This window comes from Hylobates moloch, unplaced genomic scaffold (genome assembly GCF_009828535.3).
Source record: "Hylobates moloch isolate HMO894 unplaced genomic scaffold, HMol_V3 SCAFFOLD_2, whole genome shotgun sequence".
In the NCBI taxonomy this organism is placed as follows: Eukaryota; Metazoa; Chordata; class Mammalia; order Primates; family Hylobatidae; genus Hylobates; species Hylobates moloch.
The window spans coordinates 150201116-150227410 of record NW_026652277.1 but is presented as its reverse complement, the minus strand read 5'-3'; the positions used below and the strand labels follow the sequence as shown (position 1 = coordinate 150227410).

The window sequence follows — 26295 nt, the reverse complement described above, 5'->3', positions numbered from 1 at the left end:
AGTGAGAACATGAGACATTTGTCTTTCTACGCCTGGCTATTACAACTAACATATTGTCCTCCAGTTCCACTCATGCTGTTGCAGAGGACAAGATTTCATTCTTTTTTATGGCTAAATGATAACTAATATTGATCAGGCGTGTCCCAGGACTGAAAGTACCATTCATAGAATCTCTGCATTGAGCCCCAAACTTTATTTCCTGTCTTTCTTTCATCTTGTTTCTCTGCTCTTCTGTTTCCTATTTGTTTACAAGAAGATGATTTAAAATGAAGCACCTTTCTGTTACAAATGATTTACAGACTTTCAGAGCTGGAGAGCCTGCAAGGCTTATCTAGCCCAGCACACCTCCCATCACTGAGAGTTCACAGCTGGCTGATGGCAGAAGCTGGACTAGGAGAACTCTCAATGCAAGGCTCTTTTGCTACCTCCTGTTTGGAAGTTGGTGATGTAAACCTTTAACCTAGAGAAACCAAGTAGTCACATGGAATAGTCAGTTCTATAAAAGGTCCTCCTAAGACTTTGCAAGGAGACAGCTTCCTGTGACTTGGTAATAAGAAGTGTCTCTAACCAGCAAAATTCAGGTTCTTTTATCACAACAAGGTTCCTTTTCTTCCCTGTTGGTCAGGAAGAATGAGAGAATCCAAAGGAAGGAAGGGAACTTCTAGCACCTTGAGATGAGGAAGGGTCCAGTTTTTGCTCTTTCTTGGGAGTTGTTTTTGTGCTCTTTCTTAGGATTCTAAAGGAAAAACTAAACTGAATCTGCCTAAATAGATGAACTTGTTAAATGTACACTGCAGTTGAGTCTTTATATAGCTTGGGAGAATTCAACATAGGCCCAGGGTGTCTCCTCTGTCTGATTAACTCAAGATTGGGCCTGCTTTTCTGTGGCCCACTAAGCAGACTCCGTGCTTTGTTATAGGCACAGTGTCAAGCTTCTCTTGAGGCTGCTAGGGAGTGGCTTTTCAGAGTGATGTGTATTCCAAAGCAAATAGCAAAGCAAGAGTGACAATTTATCGGAAGATTTTATTTATGCCATTTGTCCACCCTCCTTTATTCAGCCCACTGTGACCAAAAGGAGTCACGTGAGATTTGAGTAACTGGGTCTGTGAGTGTGGAATTCGTAATTTTTATTGGTCTCTCAGGGATGGAACATATGACATGGCTTCACTAGTTAGAATCTCAGAGAAGCTATAAGACTTAAGAAATACAGGGAAGGAGCATGAAGAGTAGAGGACAGGAGAGGCAGAGGGAAGGACGGGAAGAGAGTAGCAAACAGAAAAGCTATGAAGCATTGACCCAGGTGCATGTTTTAATCCATAGGTACATGGCTTTCAACAGCCATGTTTCATGGTACTGCATGTTTCAGCAGCAATATGCCATTTATGACTCTTAAAACATTTGCACACTGTTTACAAATGAAGATTTCAAGTTATCAAAAGAATACCTAAAGGAAAACTTTATTTCACTTGGTTTTTGGGTATTGAGTATTTTTTATGATGCAAGAGATGTTAGCAGCCACATTCAAAACAGTTTCTAGGAATGTGTCTGTTCCAAGTGAAAGTTGACCAAAAATTCTTGAAAATCTCCCAATTCCTTATCAGGAATAAAGCAGTCAATAGATAAACCTATGTTGGATAGATGGATGGATAGATGGATGAAATAGAATTAAATAGAATAACACAGGAAAGAATACACAGCGAAAATTGTCATTTTTCTAATGCACCAAGTAACTCAGAAAGCAAACACAGTTGATATAATTTAAAATATTTAAATACATTACAATTGAAGTGAATTAATAATAGATAACTTTGAAAAATCTTGTACTATTAGGAGCTGAAATTTACTGAAATCATTTTAAGAAGAGAAGAAACAGAGACTCATCCTCCTGGAAAGAAATTTCAAGTGATAAAGCACCATGGATCTAACTTATATTCCCGAAGACCTATCCAGTTGTCCAAAATTTGTAAATAAATCTTGTCCTCCCACCAACCGCTCTTTTCATGTCCGGGTGGTAATGTATTCAGTTATGACTGGAGCCATGATTATCACTATTTTTGGAAACTCGGTTATAATGGTTTCCATATCGCATTTCAAACAGCTTCACTCTCCCACAAACTTTCTGATCCTCTCCATGGCAACCACGGACTTTCTGCTGGGTTTTGTCATTATGCCATACAGCATGGTGCGATCAGTGGAGAGCTGCTGGTACTTTGGGGATGGCTTTTGTAAATTCCACACGAGGTTTGACATGATGCTCAGCCTGACCTCCATTTTCCACCTCTGTTCCATCGCTATTGACCGATTTTATGCCGTGTGTTACCCTTTACATTACACAACTAGAATGACGAACACCACCATAAAGTGACTGCTGGCATTTTGCTGGTCAGTTCCTGCTCTTTTTTCTTTTGGTTTAGTTCTATCCGAGTCCAATGTTTCCGGTATGCAGAGCTGTAAGATACTTGTTGCTTGCTTCAATTTCTGTGCCCTTACTTTCAACAAATTTTGGGGGACAATATTGTTCACTACATGTTTCTTTACCCCTGGCTCCATCATGGTTGGTATTTATGGCAAAATCTTTATTGTTTCCAAACAGCATGCTCGAGTCATCAGCCATGTGCCTGAAAACACAAAGGGGGCAGTGAAAAAACACCTATCCAAGAAAAAGGACAGGAAAGCAGCGAAGACCCTGGGTATAATAATGGGGGTATTTCTGGCTTGCTGGCTGCCTTGTTTTCTTGCTGTTCTGATAGACCCATACCTAGACTACTCCACTCCCATACTAATATTGGATCTTTTAGTGTGGCTCGGGTACTTCAACTCTACTTGCAACCCTCTTATTCATGGCTTTTTTTATCCATGGTTTCAGAAAGCGCTCAAGTACATAGTGTCAGGAAAAATATTTAGCTCCCATTCAGAAACTGCAAATTTGTTTCCTGAAGCACATTAATAAAAAGCTGCTGCAAAAGTGAATAGAATGTTGCAAATGAGATTGTTATTATTTTGACTTGCAGCACATATCTTACATCCCCAGATCACTGCAAACATGATACTGTTAAATTTCAGTAATCGACGTAAGTGTTCTATCACCTACACAAGAGGTACATTCACTATCTTTGACTAGTAAATCAGTTACTCAATTGTTTGTTAATTGTTAACTCACTTCCAATCCCACTCACCTCTGACTGATGGGGAAAATGTACAAAAGAAATATAAAACAGTTCAGAATAAGTCGGCCTAGATTTACATACATGAGACAATTAAAAAGCAATATAAGAATTTTTTTTAAAGTGTTGGCTTTGGTTCCCATCTGATATCATTCTAGGAATTCAGGAAAAGGAAGATCATTGCAGCCTGTGGGTCCATGAAGGAAGTGTGCCTTAAGGTCGGCCTTTATTATCAACTAGTGCCCTGCCTTATCATCTGTCTCGGGAGAATCATTAACCATCATTTTATAAATTATTCAGTTATTTTCTGATACCTTTAGGCTCACTACAAAGAGTTTTCCATAGGTGAAGCAGGTTGATTATGAATCAACATATGCAGTTTGAGCTTTTGCCTTTGCGATTATTTACTTTGTGGTTTACATTTGAAATGACTTTCTGGTTCCTGTTTCTCTAGCATCTTAATCTCCTTGGTATGTCTCCATGATTGGCCAGCAGTCACAAGGTCTCTCCTTGTGCTTGTTTCAACCACCTTCTCCAAAAGTCTTCCTTAGGGCACCCCCAAACAAATTTCACCACACCATGATACCTATGATCTAAATCAGATCATTAACTTTGGTGAAAATTTTTTCAGTGATTTTTCTGTGAAGCATTAAGAGATCAACAGAACCTTCATGAATTGGGAAATACATGAGCACACATGTCAGTCATGTCCACATCCCCTCATACCTGGGATTATGTTGTAGGAGGGAGAAGAGGAGAAGGAGAAGGAGAGTAGAATGTTCCCTTTTCTTCCTTCTTTTAATTTTAAAGTTTTTTTGTATGTTTGTTTTTGAGACAGGGTCTCACTCTGTCACACAGGCTGGAGTCCAGTGGCACAATCTCAGCTCACTGCAACCTCTGCCTCCTGGGCTCAAGCAATCCTCCCACCTCAGCCTCCCAAGTAGCTGAGATTACAAGTGTGCGCCATCACACTCGGCTAGCTTTTGTAGTTTTAGTAGAGACAGGGTTTCGTTATGTTGTCCAGGCTGGTCTTGAACTCATAGGCTCAAGCAATCTGCCCTCCTCAGCCTCCCAATGTGCTGGGATTACAGGCATGATCGACCCCCAGTGTACCCAGCGGAATGTTCCCCTTTTCCTGACCAAGGTCAGCCTTAGGTCAAACTTTGAAATAGGAAATTTTAATTTTGTCTTTTTTCGTGTCTCTTTTCTAAGTTCTTTTCTCCCAATACCCAGATACTCTTTGTCCTAGATCCAATCACGGAAAACTATCCAGGCTCAACTTCCATCTCGAAGGGCATTATAATTCAGTAAGGGCTACCTCCCTGTCACCATTGTTACAGTTTTTATTCCCTCTACTTGTTAGGCAAAAAGTAAATGTGCCTAATAAATGCATAATTGATAGCAGTAAAATATTCTCATTTTTACCAAAGGATATTTACCTTTGCATAATTACCAAAGGATAATCCAGTCTAAGGGCTGATCTCCATTTGAACAATTTGGCTCTATCTAGGAAGGGACATTAAGGTGAGAACCACCGCCAAGCACCTTCTTCTTGATAGTCTCATAGGACAGTAGACATCACCCAGTCATGCCTCTCCCTTCACAGGTGAGGACATTAAAATTAACTTTCTCTGCTTCTGTAGTGATAGATTGTTTATACCCAGTGGTCCTTCTACTTTTGGCTTCTTTTCAGTTCCTGTTTTAAAAATTCTTATTTGTTTCTCTACTTATTTACTTGTTTAATTTGGAGGGATATTTATTTAAACTTTAATTTTAGAATCAGGAGATGCATGATCAGGTTTGTTACCTAGGTACATCGCGCGATGCCGATGTTTGGAGAATGGATGAATCCGTCCTCAAGGTAGTGAGTATAGTGAACTCCAGGTAGTTTTATTCAATGCTTACTTCCCTCCTTGTCCTCTCTTGTATTCCCCAGTGTCTACTTTTACCATTTTTATGACCATGTGTACCCAATGTCTAGCTCCCACTTGTAAGTGAGAATAGGCAGTATTTGGTTTTCTGTTACTGCATTAGTTCGCTTAGGATAATGGTTTCCAGCTACATACACGTTGCTGCAAAGGATGCTATTCCATTCTTTTGATGGCTGTATAGTCTTCCATGGTGTATATATACCACATTTTCTTTATCCAGTCAACTGTTTTTGGGCACCTGGGTTGATTCCATGTCTTTGCTATTGTGAATAGTGCTGAGATGAACATACAGGTGCATAAGTCTCTTTTAAAAATAATTTCAATGTTTATCTAAGATTCAGGGGGTACATGTGTAGGTTTGTTACATAGGTATATTGTGTGATGCTGAGGTTTGGGATATAAATAATCCCATTACCCAGGTAGTGTCTACTTCTTTACTCTAAAAACTTCACAGTGTGTATGTTTGTGTGTGTGTGTATGTGTGTGTGCATGTGTGTGTGCCCATGTATTATTCTGGAAGCAGCATTAGAGGATTTAAAGAGGGGAGGGAGCAGTATAGGGACAGCTGGCTTCAGTTGGGACATTGGCACATGGCTGTTAGAATGAGAACTGTCTGTAGATATAGATATACCTAGATAGGTGTGTGGTAATCTATTTGGATAGACTTAGCTAACTACCTGAATGAAACCTATAGCTGTAAGTTTATATGGAATCTGTGTATATTCATTAAGATAGACATTGAGTACTCATTAAAGAATATAAATATTCATTTGGAAATTCATCTGTAACATGCCTTCCCTCCCACCCCTGATTTCTTCCCTCCCGTTTCACAGCTTTCCAATCGATTCTGCACAGTTATCTGGCATTGACAATTTTCTCTTAAGTATTTTAAACAGTTTCTATGCTAGATCCTTTTATAGACCCCAAGCCTTCTCCACTCAGTCTGGGCAAGGGGCTGGCCTGTACAAACTGGATTAAGGAGTTCTCCTGCTCAGGGTTTCAGATGACAGTTTACCATTGGGAAGCACCTGCAGGAGATCAGCTGGTGGAAGGAGGGTGAAATCGGGTACTTATCCCAGGCAACCTTTCTGCTACATTGCCCTGGGGCTGGTTGTGTTCCTCTAGGAAAGGCCATCTGGAGTCCCTCTCCAGGCAGTCATCCTCTCAAAATTCCCATAACTGCTTCCTTCCCCTGACACTTCCGGTCTAGTTGAGGTGGTGGTTCCCTGCTATTGCTGCCGCTGGCTATAAGACTGCTTTTTCCTGGTTTCCTTAAACACTGCCCACACCACACCCTAGTAAATGGTCCTTTATTAAACTCTCCTCAGTCACCCAGGTTGACTGTGCCATCTGTTTCCTGTTGGACCTGATAAAGATAGCTTTTCTTTGCTCTGAGATAAAGTTTTGAAATTCTTCCCGATGGCATCAAGTTTTGCACGTACTCAATTTGGTCTTCTTTGTCCTTGCACATCGAATCTCTCCTCTCAGCTGCACACTCCTCTGAAGGAATCATTGCCCCCTCATTTAGTCATTCGCCCCATTTGCCCTATGTGGGGGGCTATTCACCATCCTCTTCCATTTGGCTAATTTCTTTTTTAATTTTTAAGATCAGTTTGTCAGTTTGAGTTTTCTGTGTTCTTTTTGCATGTAGAGAAGATACATCAGCCTGGTGCAGTGACTCACGCCTGTAATCTCAGCATTTTGGGAGGCTGAGGCGGACGGATCACCTGAGGTCAAGAGATCAAGACCGTCTTGGCCAACATGGCGAAACCCCATCTCCACTAAAAATACAGAAATTAGCTGTGCATGGTGGCGTGCTCCTGTAGTCCAGCTACTCAGGAGGCTGAGGCAGGAGAATTGCTTGAACTCGGGAGGCAGAGGTTGCAGTGAGCCTAGATCGTGCCACTGTACTCCAGCCTGGAGACCAAGAGAGACTCTGTCTCAAAAAAAAAAAAAAAAAAAGAAAAAGAAAAAGAAAAAATGAAAAGAAAAGAAAAGATATGTTAAAGTAATTTTGGTTTTTATTTTGGCTTTTATAACCAATATTTCATTTATAAAATAATATTGAAAAACCTAGCTCTTCCTTAAAATTTCACTTAACATATAACTTTTATTTAACTTATAATTTATAAACTTTATTTAACTTATGATTATAACTTATAAGCAGAAGTTATTCTGTATATACATTTAGCAACTTTTAACACCTCTCAAGTGACAATTACAGACTAGTGAATTGAATTCACTTAATATTTTATTTGAATTTATTACATTAAAATGCTCAAGTTCTCTTACTGATGATTTAATTATCAGACACATAAAAACTTCCATAATACTTAAATTGTAAATTTAATGACTGACTTACAAATACAGTGAATTTGAAGATTCCTAAAATTATAATACCTTTTATAAACATTTTAAACTTCTCTTGTGCCTTTCAACTTAAAAACTATGTCTAGATCAACTATTTAATAATATATTCTAAGTGGTAATCAAAAAGTTACTTTAAGTCTTTTAACATGCTAAATTCTCTTAAACATTATGAATATTATAAATGACAAATATATAAAGATCATTTCCAAAATGAATACAAGCGATATTTATTTCCCTTGTCATTTCTTTTTTTTTGAGAGAGAAAATGTGTTAATAATATGCATATAATACATTCCTGCAAATGCACATATCCCAAGATTTACAATGGGAAGAACTGGCTTTGATTCACCATATATTGTTTGTACTAAATAAGAATACTAATTTTGCATCATTAGATTTGTCCCAAATAATTGCCGACAATTTTCTTTTCTTTCTTTTTTTCTTTTTCTTTTTTTTTTTTTTTGAGATACGGTCTTACTCTGTCACACAGGCTAGAATGCAGTGGCACAATCACGGCTCACTACAGCCTTGACATCCCTAGGCTCAAGCTATCCTACCACCTCAGCCTCCTAAGTAGCTGAAACCACAGACACATACTGCCACACCAGGCTAATTTTTTACTATTAGTCGAGATGGGATCTCACCATCTTACTCAGGCTGGTCTCAAACTTCTGGGCTCAAGCAATTTCCCAACTTCAGCCTCCCAAAGTGATTACAGGCTGGAGCCACCGTGCCTGGCAGACAATTTTCTTAACTCCCTTTGTCGCTGAACTGGAGCGGGGCCATGTTTCTTATTGCAATGTTGTCTGAAACATCTCAATGAGGCTGAGGTTAACTGCTTGCAGTTTTATGAGCTCTTTGGTTCATGTACAACCTGCTGCAAACCCTTATGAAAATAAAACAAAACTTTTTTTTTAATCCATAGCCCTAATCCTTTCTGATCAGTATTTATTTTTTTGGTATTGTCTTTTTTTTTTTTTTTTTTGACTTCTAAAGGTCTTAGAGCTCCAGAATGTTCTTAAAGTGTTTTTACTTGTACATTGTCATTTTCTATGCCTAATTCCAAGGCTTCACAAACTTAAAGATAAGGGTCTTTTAGACCAGGGGTCCTCAACCTCCAGACCACGGATGGGTAATAGTCCTTGGTCTGTTAGGAACTGAGCTACATAGCAGGAGATGAGGGGCAGGCAAGCAAGCAAAGCTGCATCTGTACTGCATTTATAGCAGCTCCCCATTGCTCACATTATGGCCTGAGCTCACTGCCTGTCAGATCAGTGGCAGCATTAGATTCTCATAGAAGCATGAACCCTATTGTGAGCTGCGCATGCAAGGGATGTAGGTTGCACACTCCTTATGATAACCTAATGCCTGAGGATCTGTCACTGTCTCCCATCACCCCTGGATGGAGCCATCTAATTATAGAAAAACAAGCTCGGGGCCCCCACCGATTCTACATTATGGTGAGTTGTATAATTATTTCATTATATATTTTCAAAGTAATAATAGAAATAAAGTGCACAATAAATAGAATGTGCTTGAGTCATCCCAAAACCATCCTCCCCCACCTCATTTGTGGAAATATTGTCTTCCATGAAACCAGTCCCTGGTGCCAAAAAGGTTGGGGATGGCTGCTTTAGACTACAGCTAAGTATAATAAAAAAAAAAAAAAAAAAATAGAATAGACTACAGCTAAAATAAAGTTTTAATTAAATTAAGTTAAATTAAATAGAATTTGATAAAAATAAAAATAAAGAAAATCTTATTTTAAAAATCATAATCTAAAAAATCTAGCACATTCATTCAAAAAATATTTTGAATTCAAAAAATTCAAAAAGAGTCAAAGTCTATACACTAAAAAATAAGTCTCTCCTTAATCTCTGTTCTCTGTTCTTTCAGCCATCCTCCTCGGAGGCAGACACTTCTTTAAGACATGTAAGAAACACAGGCCTATCTGTAAACAATCATGTATGTACATATTGCTCCCACACACTTGTAAAAAATGGCAAAATATTATACATGCTAATTTTAATCTTGGTTGTTTTACAACTGTCACATATTAGAGTTTCATTTTATGTCAGTAAACATAGACCTGCCAAATTTTTTGAAAAGTCTACAGAATATTCTATTATTTGGAAGTATCCTAATTTATTTAACTAGATCCCTACTGTTTCTGGTCTTTCGCTACAACAAATAATGTTACAATAAATATCCACAAACATATTTCTTTATGAGAATGCATCAGTAAATACCGTGGTTGTTTGATTTTTTGAAATTTATTTTACTGCATGTCGATGATTGTATTATAACACTGCTTCTTCTGTGGTTGAGTACAGTACATATTTCTTGCTGCCCACCAAGGGGGATATAGCACAGAACACAATGGTAAGCTAGAATTAAACCCTGTCCTTTAGCTATCTGCATTCTGGTGGGAGAAAATAAAACACGTGGACAGATGAATATATATTTTGCAAGGCTTTTGCCCAATAAAGTAAAAGAAATCTGATTTGAATCAGAATTTTGTATTTAATTCAGATTTATTTGTTATTTAGTGTATGAGAAAAAATTCTATTAAAAATTCAAGATTTCGGTTTATGAGTACCTGTTGGTCTGGTGTGTTTGTTCTTTCTTTCTTTGTCTCTTCCTTCTTTCCTTCCCTCCTCCCCTCCTTCCTTCCTTCTTTCCCTCCTTCCCTCCTTCCCTCCTTCCTTCCTTCCTTTCCCTCCTTCCCTCCCTCCTTCCTTCCTTCCCTCCTTCCCTCCCTCCCTCCTTCCTTCCTTCCTTTCTTCCTTCCTTCTTTCTTTTTCTTTTTGTTTACTTTGTCCTTTTATCTTCATTCTACATTAGTTTTTTTATTCTTTGGGGATGAGCAGTTAAGAGTGGTTTACTGGTATGGTAATCTCAAGGAAAGACCATGTCTTTTTAATGTCCAAAGCATGTAATTGTTTTTCCTTTTACAAATTAACCTTTGTTGTTCCTACTTTTAGAAATCATTAAATCCTGCGATTCCAGGAGTCATTTTATTCTCCATGGAGCTCCAGCATTGCTATCAGAGCAATTCCTCCTAGTGGCCGATTGGGGAGTTCAGAGCCTGTGCATTAAGCTGTCAGGTTGGGAGAGCATTGAGGAGTCATCTTCATGCCAAATCATCTTATTTAGCCAAATACCATTGAAACATTTGAGTTCTTTCCTGGACCTGGACCTGGCCAAATACCTAAAGCCATTAATAGATCTTCTCCCTCAAGGAAGGCATGTAAATGTTTACATTATTGTCAAACTGTAAACAATAATGAACCAGCTCTTTAGGTAAAAGAATTTAAACAATAATAATAATAATAATAATAATAATAATAATAATAATAATTTGCCTCTATAAGAGGACTCTTTCCAAACTCCTGAGGAACCAGCTGTAGCTGGGTAGCATCCTTCCCTCAGGAGTCTGAGAACACATTCTGAGGGGCCCCTGTTCTGTGCTTCTAGGTTCTGATAATTCAACCACTACTTCTTTCCCCAATCTAGGGAGGTAGCTGCCTCCTACAGTTACTATTAGTAGTAACCTCAGCAGGGATTTTTTGGTTTATTTTTTGTTTGTTTACAAATGCTTTTTGATCTTTAAGTTTTCAGATGTATTTTAAACTAATTTTCTAAATTAACTTCTTTCTGTTGAAATAAAAATTTTCCATTCTATTCTCCTGACTGGACCCTGACTGAAGCAATCAAAATTTATAAAAATATACTATTAAGTAATTAGTATAGGACAGAAATTTGGAAAGAGAAGTTTTATAAACCTAGATGAGCATATGAAGGAAATCCAACATTTCCAGCCATCCCCATTCACGAAGGCATTTAATTTCATGAAGAATATCCTCAGAGGACATAATAAAGTGAGTCCTTACCGGTTGACTTAAATATGAATAATTCGTTTCTATTTCTAGAAGAACAAGCTTTGGGCTGGGAGCAGAGCGGTGGCTCATGCCTGTAATCCCAGCCCTTTGGGAGGCCGAGGCAGGTGAATCACCTGAGGTCAGGAGTTCGAGACCAGCCTGGCCAACATGGTGAAACCCCATCTCTACTAAAAATACAAAAATCAGCTGGGCATGGTGTCAGGTGCCTGTAATCCCAGCTACTCGGGAGGCTGAGGCAGGAGAATTGCTTGAACCTGGGAGGTGGAGGTTGCAGCAAGCCGAGATCCACCACTGCACTCCAGCCTGGGTGACAGAGAGGGACTCTGTCAAATAAAAAAAGAAAAGCTTTGCTGTTCTCCAAAGTGTTGTGTATTTAAGTAAAACAACTGTGTGGTGTTGATGAGTAATAAAATTATCAATGGAAACTCCTTGAAGCTTAGTGTTTGGAATGATGGCACACTAATGGAAATGTCTTCCCCAGTGATCATGAAAATACCGTCGTGGTGACGAAGAGTCCCCTTTTCATCCAGTTGTGTTGAAGCCTTGTTCTTTTTGCATTTAGCTTGGGCTAGGACCTTTATTTGAAAAATTATGAACTTAAAAGAACTGCAGTATGAAGGACTATCACTGACTTTTGCATGGCAGGAGAAAGAAAAGATATAAATGAGTCAAACTTTCACTAGAGATTAAAGAATTCATGGAATCAATGCATTATCAAGCATTTGGTAATAAGTGGACGAAGCATGGGTTGTATTTCAACTACATTTTCTCCTCTCTCCTGTCCTTCTTCTCTTCCTCTCTTCCTCCCTTCCTTCCCTCTTTTTCATTCTTCCTACCTTTGGCCTTGTGTGAGGCTAGTCCTTGTTGTCCCTCTGAGGTCATAGCAATGTTTGCACAGAACTGAAGCTCCCTCCCGGAGCCATTTCTCTGGTGACTTACTATAATCTCTTGCTGGCAGCACACTGAAGCTTGTGAAAAGACACACTGGTCAAAAGCAGGACCTAGGACACTGCCCCTAGAGGCATATTTTAGGCATAAATATTGGTAACAGCACAGCCTACTAGGACCCTACCTACAATGGTGTGGCCCCAAGTTCCTAGGAAAGGAGCTGGGCGGACAACGAGAGAACACAGTGCAAATTTGCTTGGTAAGAAACCGTAGTGTAACAGATAACTCACCTTTCAATGATATTCATTTCACCAGCCTCATTAGCCAAATTTTGGCAAGCCAAAGGAGAATATATCAGGACAGAAAAAAAACAGATAGGTTTATTTTCTTCGTTTGCTATTTTTGCATGTTGAAAGATACCCCTCTTAAAATACTGACCCGTAAAAATAAATCTGGGTCATTTTCTTAAATCACAGAGATTTGAAAGAAACAATGATGGGAAGACCCACAGGAAATCTTTCTTAAATCTAATTTACCAATAATTTCCCTTACCTATGCCACTATTGTAGGGATGAGATATATCAAAATAAGACAAAATTATTTTTGTGAAAATGGCCGCAGAAGTAGATTGTTTGGGCTATGTAACCAGTAGGAGAAAAATCATGCCTGATAAAGCAGGTATGATATGTCCTCTCCTAATTTTATTTACAATGTGTTGCTGAACTAGTTGAGCTATATTTCCCCCTTCTTATTTGATGGATATATGTGTACACTAACATAATTTTAGGATTCTAGTACTGGAGAAAAAAAGTATTGCATAAATCCCCTTTTCCTTGAAATTCCAATAATTGTTTACATTTTCAAAATTATTATTTCAGAGTTCTTGTTTCTGTTTCATTAGTCTATCGTCTTCTGCCTTAAAGAACACATCTAAATGAAAAAGCTATGCAATTCTTGCTCTTCTCTCCAGAATTGTCAACGAATGTTTCTTTCTGCCTCCTAGAAGAAATAACTAATAATTTCCATGGGTGGTTGTTTGCAATGTTGTAATTAATTTAGCCCTTTGTTGCTGATGCTTGGGGGAAATGTTATTGGTAAAAAAGAGAAAAAGGCACAATAATATCCCATGATAAAAGTGAGATGCCATAAAGGGCTTAACTTTATTTTATTTTGTCTAAAAAAAATGCTGTATCTATCTTTTCTGAAGGCGAATCTCCAAATAAAAGGAATCTTTATTCTGTGAAGTTTTAAATAATAAACAAAACTCCAACTTGATTTAATTTTATAATCAGTTCCCTTTAGCAAACAAGCAAGCCAGCAGTCATATTTGCATGTGGTTACTTGTTTTCATAACTTTTCACCAAGAGCTTAAGATAGGAGTTTGAAATTATTCTTATCTTTGACATTACCTTAACAATTCACCCATGTAATAATTTTAAACATATATGTGTGTGTCTTACTCTATCTTCTTGTCTTAATCTAACACTTAAATGTTTAACCATTTCCTTAGTATATGTAACTAATACATGAGAGAATACTGTTAATTTCTATAAGTTGTTTCATGCGATGTTTTTCAAATAAATAAACAAATAAATTCACTTTACAAACCGAGGAGGTTAAATTATATTCTTTCAGTGATTAGATTTTCAAACTTGGAAGTTAAAACTTTAAAAACTGTATAATGAAATGTAAAATTTTGTATGGGGAATGCTCTATTTATGAATATATAGTGGAAATGCTGAAGTGACTTTGTAGTTGTTAGCTTTCTTAAAGATTGATTTTTAAAAGAATTTAAAAAGAATTGAGGAAAGTTTTTAAATTACAAATGCAGGGGAGATAAAGAGCAGGCTAAATTTAACTTATTAAATAAAGTATTAGATATTAAGATTTGATTATTTGCAGCCTTTTATTAGAACCAAACTGACTAGCAAACAATTTATTCTGTGTATTCTGATTGCTAGTCTGCACTTTATGGAGCTGAACACATCTTTGTTCTTCTTACATTTTATTTCCCTATGGCTTGGTGTTTCAAGTACAACTTAATTGAAATATAATATGTCATTGGTATTTAAAAAAAAAACCCTAAAAAATTTAATAAATCAAGTTACTATATCCAGAGCAAATAAAACACATCATAATGTTAACATTTCAAATAATACACAGATATTGGAGATAATTGCTAAGCTATTGTAGCAAATAGTGAAAATAGTATTTTTAAAGGTACTTGTATTTTTATTAATGTCTTTTTCAGTTAAATCTGGTGAGGACGTGCTTGTGGGTTCATTTTCCCAAAGGACCATTCAGTTTTAGCCTATTCTCAGGCCAAAGTCCGTTTCAACTGGCTTTAGATCGCATTGCTCACCAGAATTACACATCCAGCTCCGGCACTGGAAAAAACAAATCAAACCATGTCATACTCTGGATGAGTCAGTCCCATTATTTTCACATTATAAGGGCAATGGCATTAATTATACAAAATGATAGATTAAACAATGAGCACTCACATGTATCACATATGTTACGAATATAAGACAAAAACGGGAAGAGGACCTCAACTTGAATTTGAATTCATGAATACAGCTGCTAAATGAAAGGAGATAAGCCACAGATTTATAGAATCTGTTATTTGTGGGTTTTTCCTTTATATTTTTGATTATTCATGTATAACTTTGTGATCCTTAGTATATTTTTAATTTGCCATAATATAGCTCAAAACTCTAAAAACGATGTCGTTCTCCACACTGGAGAGATAAATGTTTCCTTAATCTGATAGTACGTCATAAGTGGCAGGATGGAAATCACTGGCAAATGCTCACACATAAAGTTAAAAAAGAAGCATCAGCATAGTCTTCAGATCATAATTATTGTTTAAGCTAAACATTAAATAATAGTTCCACAGTTCTTCATAATCCTTGAGGAGCTTTTATTGTTTAAAAACTGTCCAATGTACGTGGGACAGGAAAAACTCAATCCTCCTACGGATTTGGAATCCTGAGTAAGGTTAATATTAGGGCAACTGGAACGTGCGTTCACCTGTATTACTGAGATGACGATGACCTAACAGCAATCCAGTTTTCTTTAGCCCCTTCCTATTCAAGGGGAGGTCCTTGGACTAACAACTCTGGCATCTCCTGAGAGCTTGGATGCAGACTCTCAGCCCTCCCCCAGAATCAGAATCTGTGTTTTAAAAAGATCCCTAGGTGACTTGTATGCATGCAAAGTTTTAGGAAGCAGTGCTCCTGGTCAGTAGGGAATTCATATTTGGATTGTACATGTGGGCTTAGTTTGGCCTCTGAAAAAAGCTGTGCTGCTGGTGATTTGTATTGTTTTACTGTTTCTTTCTCACACAGAACTGAGAGGAACACAGCACTTTTGAACAAGATTCATAGTACCCATGAGACAAAGATGATGAATTTGCCTGACCCTCAGAACCTCCCAACAATACAATTTTGCTTTAGTTCAGTTAACAATTCGTGCCCTAGAAATGTGAGGCCAGTGCTGAGTGTCTGGGCCATGTACCTGGTCATGATCGGGGCTATAGTGATGACTATGCTGGACAACATGATCGTAATGATTTCCATCGCTCACTTTAAGCAGCTCCACTCCCCGACCAACTTCTTGATCCTCTCCATGGCCATCACTGACTTTTTGCTGAGCTTTGTGGTCATGCCCTTCAGTATGATCAGATCCATCGAGTCCTGTTGGTATTTTGGAGACCTCTTTTGCAAAGTCCACAGCTGCTGCAACATCATGCTCTGCACCGCCTCCATTTTTCACCTCTGCTTCATCTCAGTTGACCGTTACTATGCTGTTTGTGACCCATTGCAATATGTCACCAGAATTACCATCCCTGTCATAGAACTCTTTCTACTCATCCGTTGGTCCATTCCCATCCTTTTTGCCTTTGGCCTGGTATTCTCAAAACTAAACATAATTGGTGCAGAAGAGTTTGTTGCAGCCATTGATTGCACAGGTTTGTGTGTGTTAATATTTAATAAGCTCTGGGGGGTACTGGCCTCCTTTATATCTTTCTTTCTCCCTGGGACAATCACGGTGGGAATTTATATACACATTTTTACAGTAGCCAGGAAGCATGCTAAGCAAATCTGCACAGGTTCTAGGACTAAACAGGCTGGGTCAGAAAGCAAAAAAAAGGCATCCTCTAAAACAGAAAGCAAGGCCACCAGGACCTTAGGCATAGTCATGGGAGTGTTTGTCTTGTGCTGGCTGCCATTCTTTGTATTGACGATCACAGATCCTTTCATTAATTTTACAACCCCTGAAGATCTGTACAATGTCTTCCTCTGGCTAGGCTATTTCAACTCCGCTTTCAATCCCATTTTATATGGCATGTTTTACCCTTGGTTTCGCAAGGCATTGAGGATGATTGTCACAGGCAAGATCTTCCACCCTGACTCTTCCACCCTAAGCCTGTTTCCTGCCCATGCTTAGGCTGTGTTCCTCATTCAATAGGACTCTTTTCTGGTGGGGAATCTTGGATGCCCTTTCTCCACACAAGTAGGGGCATGAATTGACTAAATAAGGAGATCCTTCCAGTTGGCGTAGTGAACATCTAGGTAGGAGTCATATATGAGCCTTCCAGGTATACTAAAGCTACCAAAGCGTTCCATTTCTGGGCTTTGGGGAAAGACAACTCCAATAAAAAGAATCTCTCCCAAGTCTTGCTGACTCCTGAAATTCCAAATTAGGGATCTAGAATTTTAGTCTTTTGGCTTAAATCATATAGAGATTTTCTTACTTTAACTTGAAAACATCAGATGAAAAAGCAAAGTTGGTTTCCACAATCATCGACAGCCATGTATATCTGAGTTTATCTAAATCTTTCTTGAGATTGTTATTGCTTGTTAGGGGAGTGGGAGAGAGCCTGAGCATACAGGAAGTCTGAGTTATGGAGCATGCTATTGATGTGGAAAGGGAGAAGGACACAGACAGTTGTAGTTACTTCCAATTATAATGATTTTGGCTTAAACCCTTTTTCAGAAAGAATTGATGTGAGATTTGCAATATTTGATAAAATTGGACTGTCTTACTAAATGAGATAAATGAATAAAGAGTTTGGGGAAATATGCTTTCTTTCTCCCAATATACACTTTTGATCCATGTATGTATGCAACCTGCGTGTACACATAGTGGGGATGTATCCATGTCTTTCGTGTGTGTACATATATTCATTATCCTCCCAGACTGAACTTTACAAGGGTGTCCACAAACATTAGCTCAATTGTGTCTCAAAACAGCTCCACGTGCTCTTCCTAGGCTAGGCCAAGGAGAGTGAAGCAGCCATTTTCATTCCTAAATCAAATCTCCTCTTCCCAGGACTCATCTAAGTTGAGCAGAGTAGCCATTATCTCAGGAGGAATGGTAACTTCCATGATACCTGCTCTCTGTATTAAAAGCCACTCCGTTCAATGAATATTTATTGAGCACCTACTATGTGCCAAGTGTTGCTCTGATTGCTTGCAGTTCAGAGATAAATAAAACTCAAACCCTGGCCTCAAGGGAATTTTGACTTCATAGGAGAGACCGTAGCTGCTCAGTTATACTGTGTTATGACAGAGCCAGGCACAAGAAGCCACGAGAACATGGCAGAGGAAAATTTAGCCTGGCATGGGGGTGTGGAGAGACTGCCTGCATTTTTGACCAAAAGACTGTAGCATCAGGTTTGGTAAGGGAACCAGAGCCTCTATTAGAGTCAAGGGAAAGCTGGGGAAGTGGAGTTAGAGCATCAGAGAAGGGGTCACTAAGCCAACTTCCTGAAGATCAGCATGAGGAAGCAAGTTTGAGCAAGTACTTTCACCCACTGAGGTGAAATTGCAAAGACAGGGCATGTGGCAAAGTCTGCGGTAAGCTGTTGCCTCTGGGTAGCTACTGTTCTGCAATCCTTATGCAGGAATTCAGTGGTAGACCTGGGACCACTGTTGCTTAGCAATGTCGGCAGAGAGGAAGAAGAGCCAGGTGCAGAGTGGAGCTAGGCCAAGTGTAACTTATAAATAAGAACTTATAAATAAGAAGTTTAACTGGCTCATGGTTCTGCAGGCTGTACAGGAAGAATGGCTTGGGAAACCTCAGGGAATTTACAATTATGGTAGAAGGCAAAGGGAAAGCAGGCACTTCTTACATGGCTGAAGCAGGAGGAAGAGGCAGGAGGGAGTTGCTACACACTCGTAAACAAGCAGATCTCGTAATAACTCACTCACTGTCAAGAGAACAGCACCAAAGGGGAAATCTACCCCCATGATCCAGGCACCTTCCACCAGGCCCCACCTCCAACACTGAGGATTACAATTTGACATGAGATTTACACAGGGACACAGACCCAAATCATATCAGACAAATTTTGAGGAATCAAGAATTATTCTGTCCTATGTGCTCTCAAAGGCAGGTGAAGACTGTCCATAGACAACAGGCTATAGAAAGAGAATCTCTGAACCTGAGTGAAGTCTGCCAGTTTGAGCTTGCACTAAGAACACTTTCATCTGGCTTCATAATTTCAGGTTATCATCATTAGCACAGTCTCATTATAATTGATTTTGTTAAAGTTGGTGGTAATTTGAAAACAAATTTGGTTTCTAGTAAGTAAGGTGCAGAGGAGGCTACACATGATGCAGTGGGGAGATTTAAAAGAAATAAAAGTGTTCCTCTATTCAAGACCTTTAGCAGCTTGCTGCAACATTAATGAATCCCCAAGGTAAGCAGGAAACCTTAGCAGTTCCAGAATCCAATTACTTTTGCCTGTGATTGTTATGTAATGGAATGTATTTCTAAAAGTCAGTGGAAGAAGGGATAAGAGCCCTAACTTGGGAAGGTTAACAGTTATCTGCACTAGATATCCACACGAACTCTTGTCTGCCCAGCTCAACTTTCTACATGCCAGAGACTGCACTTTATGAATTTTAACTCATTAATATTCACAACAAGATCGTGACATAGATCATGTATTATATTCAATTAATAGATGAGAAAACTGGACACAGTGGTGTTAAGTAATCTGAGACACAGAGATCATACAATTGTGTTACATATTACATTTTAGTAGGTTTAATGTAATCTATCCCAGAACAGAAAACCTTTCCCTGTTTCTTCTTCAGCCTTATTCCAGCTACAGCACATTTGTTTGTATTTTTCACAGGTTCTTGGTCAAATTAAATATAAAGCCATAGGACTCCTTAGCCAATTATATGTGGATTATGACTTTTAAGCTAAAGGGGTTTCAAGGTACCTAGTCATGCAATATCCTTCCTTGTGTCCGATTAAGTTCTGGAGCCAGAAATCTATTTCCACACATATGAAGCTGGCATAAGGCAAGATTCCAGCGGTCACCAGGCTACAGGGAGCTTTGCCTTGGAAAACACTGGGTTTAGCCATGGATTTGTAGAGAAAGGAGAGGTGCATACCAACCTCCTTCCTTCTTTTTGACCTGCCCACCTCCTCTTCCAGGCCCCTCTGATGGATGTAATTTGGTGTCACCTCTAGAATTCTGTCATTTTTACAACTTTAGTTTGACTGATACTGTGAAATGGTTTCTCTGTAACCATGAAGAGGCATACCAGCTTCTACGATATCAAGAGGCAGAGAGCAGAATATGATTCAACATGTTATTTTCCTTGATAATATCCCTGTGAAATCAAGTTACACAGGTATAATTGTACCTACTCTTACCAATAGGGAAGCAGAGGGAGAGGTTAGGTGATAGCACAGGAAAGGATGAAACAGGAATTTAACTATTCTTCCTCCAGGTGAACTGCTTCATCTATCATGCTTTCTTTCACCATCACAAAATATAGTGCACAAAAAACACATAATGATGAATCCTGTGTGGAAGTCACAAAACACCCCTTCATGAACCAAAAAACTCACGATCAATTATTCTCAACTATTTCTCATGTTGAGAGAAATATACACAAATAATCCTAAAGCAGAAGAGAAATAAGGAACTCACTAAAAATGAAATTAGAGAATATATAGCAGCCATTAGCAGGCAAGAATACCTTCAAAACATCCCAGAACTGAAAAATTAAAAAAGAATATATGCATCCACTGTCTTTAAATTTTATCTCTAATTAATTGTCAGGGTAAGTGATTCTGTATTGAGGAGGAACCTTAAACAACTGAGACTTGCAAATAGTGCAAACTAGGTCCCATGGTGCCTCTTCACAGCTTATTTGTATCATAGCACATGAAGGAGTAGTTTCTATTGAGAGTATAAAATCGTTAACTAATTGCACATCTGTCATTGTGGCCAACAGAAGAGTACTCTAACATTCCCTGTGTCTACCTGCTCCAAGAAACATTTTTTCCCAGGAAGAGATTCTGATTTCTACCTGTGTAAGTAGCTTAGAAACCCTGAATTCAATATATTAGGACTTGGTTAATAGTTCACAGACTTATGTTAAGATGTTAAATAGATAAAATCATTTTGCCTATCAAATAGTTATACCAAGATGTGTAAACACTTTGTGTTATCATCATAAAATGTGCAGCATTTAAAGCTAAAATAGAGCAATTTTCTACTCTTTTAATTATTAATATTTGCATGCTGAATTCTTCTCTTAGGAAGAGCTGACATGTAGCTAAAAATCTTAATCTCCTATCTTTATTGTCAATGTATGTAATTCTTAAAGAGAGAAGCTAGAAGTTACACTTTTTCCAAGGAATAATTTATTAACAAGAATTAATTGGTCACTTGGTTCAGATCATTGCTTTAAATATCACTTTACATTTGACAAAAAATACCTTATCAAAATGTAAGAGACATTCTCTATTATTTAATACTACCTACTGATGTAATCAAGCTTTCTTTGAGGAAACATTCAGCTTACATCCTTCTTTTCTTTCTTTAAGAATACTATCTACACTAGTTTTAAAGTACCTAGTCATATAAACTAGGGCTACCAGAAGTAACTCTCATGAAACTTTGAATACTATGCTGCATTTGATTTTCAGGGCACATTTGATTCAGTACCCAGGGGCACTGTACCAGGTTCCAAACTGTACGTTAGTTTCCTCCTCTTCATTTTCACTTTGTGATTATTTAGCAGACAGAATTTTATTTTATTTTATTTTTGCCCCCCAGTGGAGAAGGTGGCCAGTTCTCAGACAGAGGAAGAGTAGAAACCATAAATGAGAGCTCTCTTCATCCAAGGTGCTGAAGAGCATCCTGCGGCATTCTGCTACCAGGTGAATGGGTCTTGCCCCAGGACAGTACATACTCTGGGCATCCAGTTGGTCATCTACCTGGCCTGTGCAGCAGGCTTGCTGATTATCGTGCTAGGGAATTTATTTGTGGCATTTGCTGTGTCCTACTTCAAAGCGCTTCACACGCCCACCAACTTCCTGCTGCTCTCCCTGGCCCTGGCTGACATGTTTCTGGGTCTGCTGGTGCTGCCCCTCAGCACCATTCGCTCAGTGGAGAGCTGCTGGTTCTTTGGGGACTTCCTCTGCCGCCTGCACACCTACCTGGACACCCTCTTCTGCCTCACCTCCATCTTCCACCTCTGTTTCATTTCCATTGACCGCCACTGTGCCATCTGTGACCCCCTGCTCTATCCCTCCAAGTTCACAGTGAGGGTGGCCCTCAGGTACATCCTGGCAGGATGGGGGGTGCCCGCAGCATACACTTCCTTCTTCCTCTACACAGATGTGGTAGAGACAAGGCTCAGCCAGTGGCTGGAAGAGATGCCTTGTGTGGGCAGTTGCCAGCTGCTGCTCAATAAATTTTGGGGCTGGTTAAACTTCCCTTTGTTCTTTGTCCCCTGCCTCATTATGATCAGCTTGTATGTAAAGATCTTTGTGGTTGCTACCAGGCAGGCTCAGCAGATTACCACATTGAGCAAAAGCCTGGCTGGGGCTGCCAAGCATGAGAGAAAAGCTGCCAAGACCTTGGGCATTGCTGTGGGCATATACCTCTTGTGCTGGCTGCCCTTCACCATAGACACGATGGTCGACAGCCTCCTTCACTTTATCACACCCCCACTGGTCTTTGACATCTTTATCTGGTTTGCTTACTTCAACTCAGCCTGCAACCCCATCATCTATGTCTTTTCCTACCGGTGGTTTCGGAAGGCACTGAAACTCATGCTAAGCCAGAAGGTCTTCTCACCGCAGACACGCACTGTTGATTTGTACCAAGAATGATTCCTTCTACTAAATGCAGGCAAGGAGTAGGACCTCACAGGAAAGATGAGTGGCACTGTGACCGTGGGCTGTGTGGTGTTGAGTTTGTGGGCATGCTTCCAGGACACCATGGGTTAAGTAGAAGAGAAAGACAAGCTCCTTAATTTGGAAAGGGATAAAGCACTCCCCACATTCAATGTTTTATATATATATATATAATATATATATAAACTTTTTTAATTCTAGGTACATGTCACACTCAGGTTTGTTACATATGTGTACATGTCCATGTTGTTTGTGCACCATTAATCATCATTACATTAGGTATACTCTAATCTATCCCAACAGGCCCCGGTGTGTGATGTTCCCCTTCCTGTGTCCATGTGTTCTCATTGTTCAATTCCCACCTATGAGTGAGAACATGCAGTGTTTAGTTTTTTGTCCTTGCGATAGTTTGCTGAGAATGATGGTTTCCAGCTTTATCCATGTCCCTACAAAGGGCATGAACTCATCCTTTTTTATGGCTGCATAGTATTCCATGGTGTATATGTGCCACATTTTCTTAATCCAGTCTATCATTGTTGGACGTTTGGGTTGGTTCCAAGTCTTTGCTATTGTGAGTAGTGCCGCAATAAACATACGTGTGCATGTGTCTTTATAGCAGCATGATTTATATTCCTTCGGGTATGTACCCAGTAATGGGATGGCTGGGTCAAATGATATTTCTAGTTCTAGATCCCTGAGGAATCGCCACACTGTCTTCCACAATGGTTGAACTAGTTTGCAGTCCCACCAACAGTGTAAAAGTGTTCTTTTTTATAGTATGTTAGAGGAAAAGGAGAGCAAGAAATCATCTTAATATCCACTGGATAAGCCAGAACACTGTGCACATATTTGGTTCCTCATTCACTGCTTCCTTGAAACAACTAAGATGCAACAACGGAAGGAACAGAGCCCTGAGGTCTGGCTTTCTGAGTTCTCACACTGGTTCTGCCACACGGAGCAGCCAGGAGAGATTTCGACAATCTCTGAATCCTCCCTCCTCCCACCACAGAGTTTCCTCATCTAAAATCAGGTGTTTGTAATATTTCCTTTCTACTGTGTTCTTAAGTGAAAACATGGCATAATCTAACTTCAGGAAACCTAGTTTGAAACATAATTTCACTTCATATTTCATAATCATAATCAAGTGTTTAGAATGTCTCTTCCTCAAAATGTTCATTTTAGAAACCTCATCTCCTAAAAACCCAAGCACTAAGCAGATTTGTCAGCCAGGTTTGTCCATTGTGATAATCACTGAGTAAAAGCATTATATTCTTGAAGGAATGTTTTTTCTTATCTTTTTGAATAATTTAAACCTGAACATAGTTGGAATATTTTGTTAAGTGATAATTATCCACATCTTTCCATTTTGTTGTTTCTTCCTTTAAATTTTTCTCACACAAGTTAGACCTGCTATCTTTCCAGGAACACCAGTACATCTTTTTGCTTTTGTTTTTGCTTTTTATAAAAACAAGCCCCCATGCCACGTGCTTGCTTGGAATTGAACCAAATGTTTCTCAGCAGCGATTACTAGTAAGGGCACTAGCACCTTTATGTACAGCCTGCCTGTCTTCTCCTGAATATTTTCCTAAAACCTCTAATCACCATTCCTTTATATTTATTACTGAGATTTTTTCAAATTAATAATTGCTTATTTGAAAAACTTCTTTATAAATTAGTTCAAAGCCTCAAAGCCTCTTAACTACAGATGCACAGATAGCTGTAGCTATAGATGCAGATACAGGTGTATCAATCTCAGTAGGTAAACTTAGACAATGAAGGAGGGAATGTGTTTCAAGAGCAATTCATATGTCAGTAGTCACATAAGTAGCCATTAAACAAATACTTAAAACAACCATTCACATGTCAATAATAATCATTAAAGGAGTTGCCGGGCGCGGTGGCTCATGCCTTTAATCCCAGCACTTTGGGAGGCCAAGGCGGGCGGATCACCTGAGGTCAGGAGTTCGAGACCAGCCTGACCGACATGGAGAAACCTCATCTCTGCTAAAAATACAAAATGAGCCGGGCATGGTGGCACATGCCTGTAATCCCAGCTACTCGGGAGGCTGAAGCAGGAGAATCCCTTGAACCCGGGAGGCAGAGGTTGCAGTGAGCCAAGATTGTGCCATTGCACTCCAGCCTGGGCAACAAGAGTGAAACTCCATCTCAAAATGATTAATAATAGTAATAATAATAATAATAATTGAAGGAGTAAAAATCTTATTTTGTCAATGAAGTTAGCTAAAATGGGTTTATTCCATTTATTTATATACAGATATATGGAGAGAGAGAGAAGTGCTATTAACCCCAAACTTTTCTCCTTATTTAAAAATAATTGTTGTAAAAATATTTTTCCATGTATTCTTTAGTGCTTCATTTTTCTTTGGAAGTAATTATAGTTTATTTTTTGTTAATCCTTAGGCATTATTAAATAATTAAATTACAGATGAATTATAAACTAAAACTTATCCTAGTATATATAGTTTTGAGTTATTAAGAAGCTAGAAATACTGTGCCTTTTGTATAACAATAAATATAATTTGCAACCTATAAGTGAGTCATTACTTTAAAAAGCATATTTTTCTCCTGCCTTTCTAGAAATAAGCCACCCCATTCCCACTCAACTGTGCACAGCAGTCTCCATCTTGGAAGTAAGAGATCCAAGTTGCTTCACAAGGTGGAGCTCTGAACTAGCCACTTCAACAGAAGCAAGAAATGATTCTGCTTCTTGCACATATTATTGTTTCCTGTTAGGTGGAGAAGGCTGCCTTAGCCAGATAGGCCCTCAATGAAGAGAAGGGAAAGAACTAACAGTTACTGAGAACCTATGATGGTCTGCATCTCACTTAATGCCTATAAACCTGTGAGGTGGATATTATTACCCTTACAGGGCACACAGATGAGGCACCCAAAGATCTGGTAATCTACCTTGGCATCCTTACTTGAAAGTTCTTTATCTTCTTACTTGAAAGCTGTTAACCTGTCTACTATTTCTCTGAAATATTAGGGAAACCTGGACAGCTAATAAATCTGTGAATAGGACTAACACTGAAAAGCAGATAGGAGACTCCAGGTTCCAGTGAATCACAGAAACACAAGGACATGTGTGTCATGATACAATGTTTGCATCACCAAAGAACCAGGAGAGAATGAGAAGAAGAATCACACCTTCAGTGGACACCATAAACGAAAGCGTGAGCTGACATCAGGTTGGAGAGGGGAGGCACCCGACCCCAGGATTTGAAGCCCAGGTCTTTCATCCTCTTCGACAGGAGAACAGAATGTAAGAAGCAAATCTGTTGCACCCAGAAACTTGGGTTAGGCCCTTGGACAAATGAAAGCATATACTCAATGACATTCTCTTGAGATCTTAGTAGAGTGTCTGTGGTGATAATAACCCTTACTCACTCTCCCTACTTGAGTGAGAGTTAATGACATGTAAGGCAAGTGTTATTGATTTTTTGTGCCATGGACGTTTTTGACACTCTAGTAAAGACCACAGACCCCTACTCATCATGAAAACTTTTGAGGGAATAAAGTTTTTTAAAAAAACATGGAATTTTTAAGAAAAACAATTGTTAAAATATAATTATATAAATATCTTAGAAATAGTCAAATTTATAATATAATCATACGTGTGCTTCTTTTTGAAAGCATCAAATAAGATCTGCTGACAGGTACAATAAAACTACCATAATTTCAGAGTAGTGATGAGCATAAATGAAATTTTATAATATCTGCAACAACTATATTGAGATATGAAACTATTAATTTCTACTGGTGACAAACATGAGAGGTAGTGCTAATACCACTGTGGTTTTGCCTATATTTAAAATGGAAGGAGGTGATAAAATTTCAGAT

At 38.8% G+C, this 26295-nt stretch overlaps 3 protein-coding genes across 3 annotated transcripts; all 3 read left to right on the top strand.

The window, feature by feature from the left end:
• Positions 1–1827: 1827 nt before the first annotated feature.
• Positions 1828–22491, top strand: TAAR5 (trace amine associated receptor 5). The gene is made up of 3 exons (XM_032165849.2): positions 1828–2008; positions 2594–2690; positions 21350–22491. The coding sequence occupies exon 3, from the start codon at positions 21397–21399 to the stop codon at positions 22408–22410; it is 1014 nt and encodes a 337-aa protein (XP_032021740.1). The 5' UTR covers positions 1828–2008; positions 2594–2690; positions 21350–21396; the 3' UTR covers positions 22411–22491.
• Positions 1916–2947, top strand: TAAR2 (trace amine associated receptor 2). Its single transcript, XM_032165851.1, is given in 1 exon segment — positions 1916–2947. A coding segment is annotated over 1 exon segment (1032 nt).
• On the top strand, positions 15664–16707 carry LOC116475977 (trace amine-associated receptor 4-like). The gene has a single exon (XM_032165850.1). The coding sequence runs from the start codon at positions 15664–15666 to the stop codon at positions 16705–16707; it is 1044 nt and encodes a 347-aa protein (XP_032021741.1).
• Positions 22492–26295: the final 3804 nt, after the last annotated feature.

Bases quoted from the DNA above. Each gene is read 5' to 3' on its own strand.
- LOC116475977 (XM_032165850.1), top strand. From the start codon at position 15,664: ATGAATTTGCCTGACCCTCAGAACCTCCCAACAATACAATTTTGCTTT.
- TAAR5 (XM_032165849.2), top strand. From the start codon at position 21,397: ATGAGAGCTCTCTTCATCCAAGGTGCTGAAGAGCATCCTGCGGCATTC.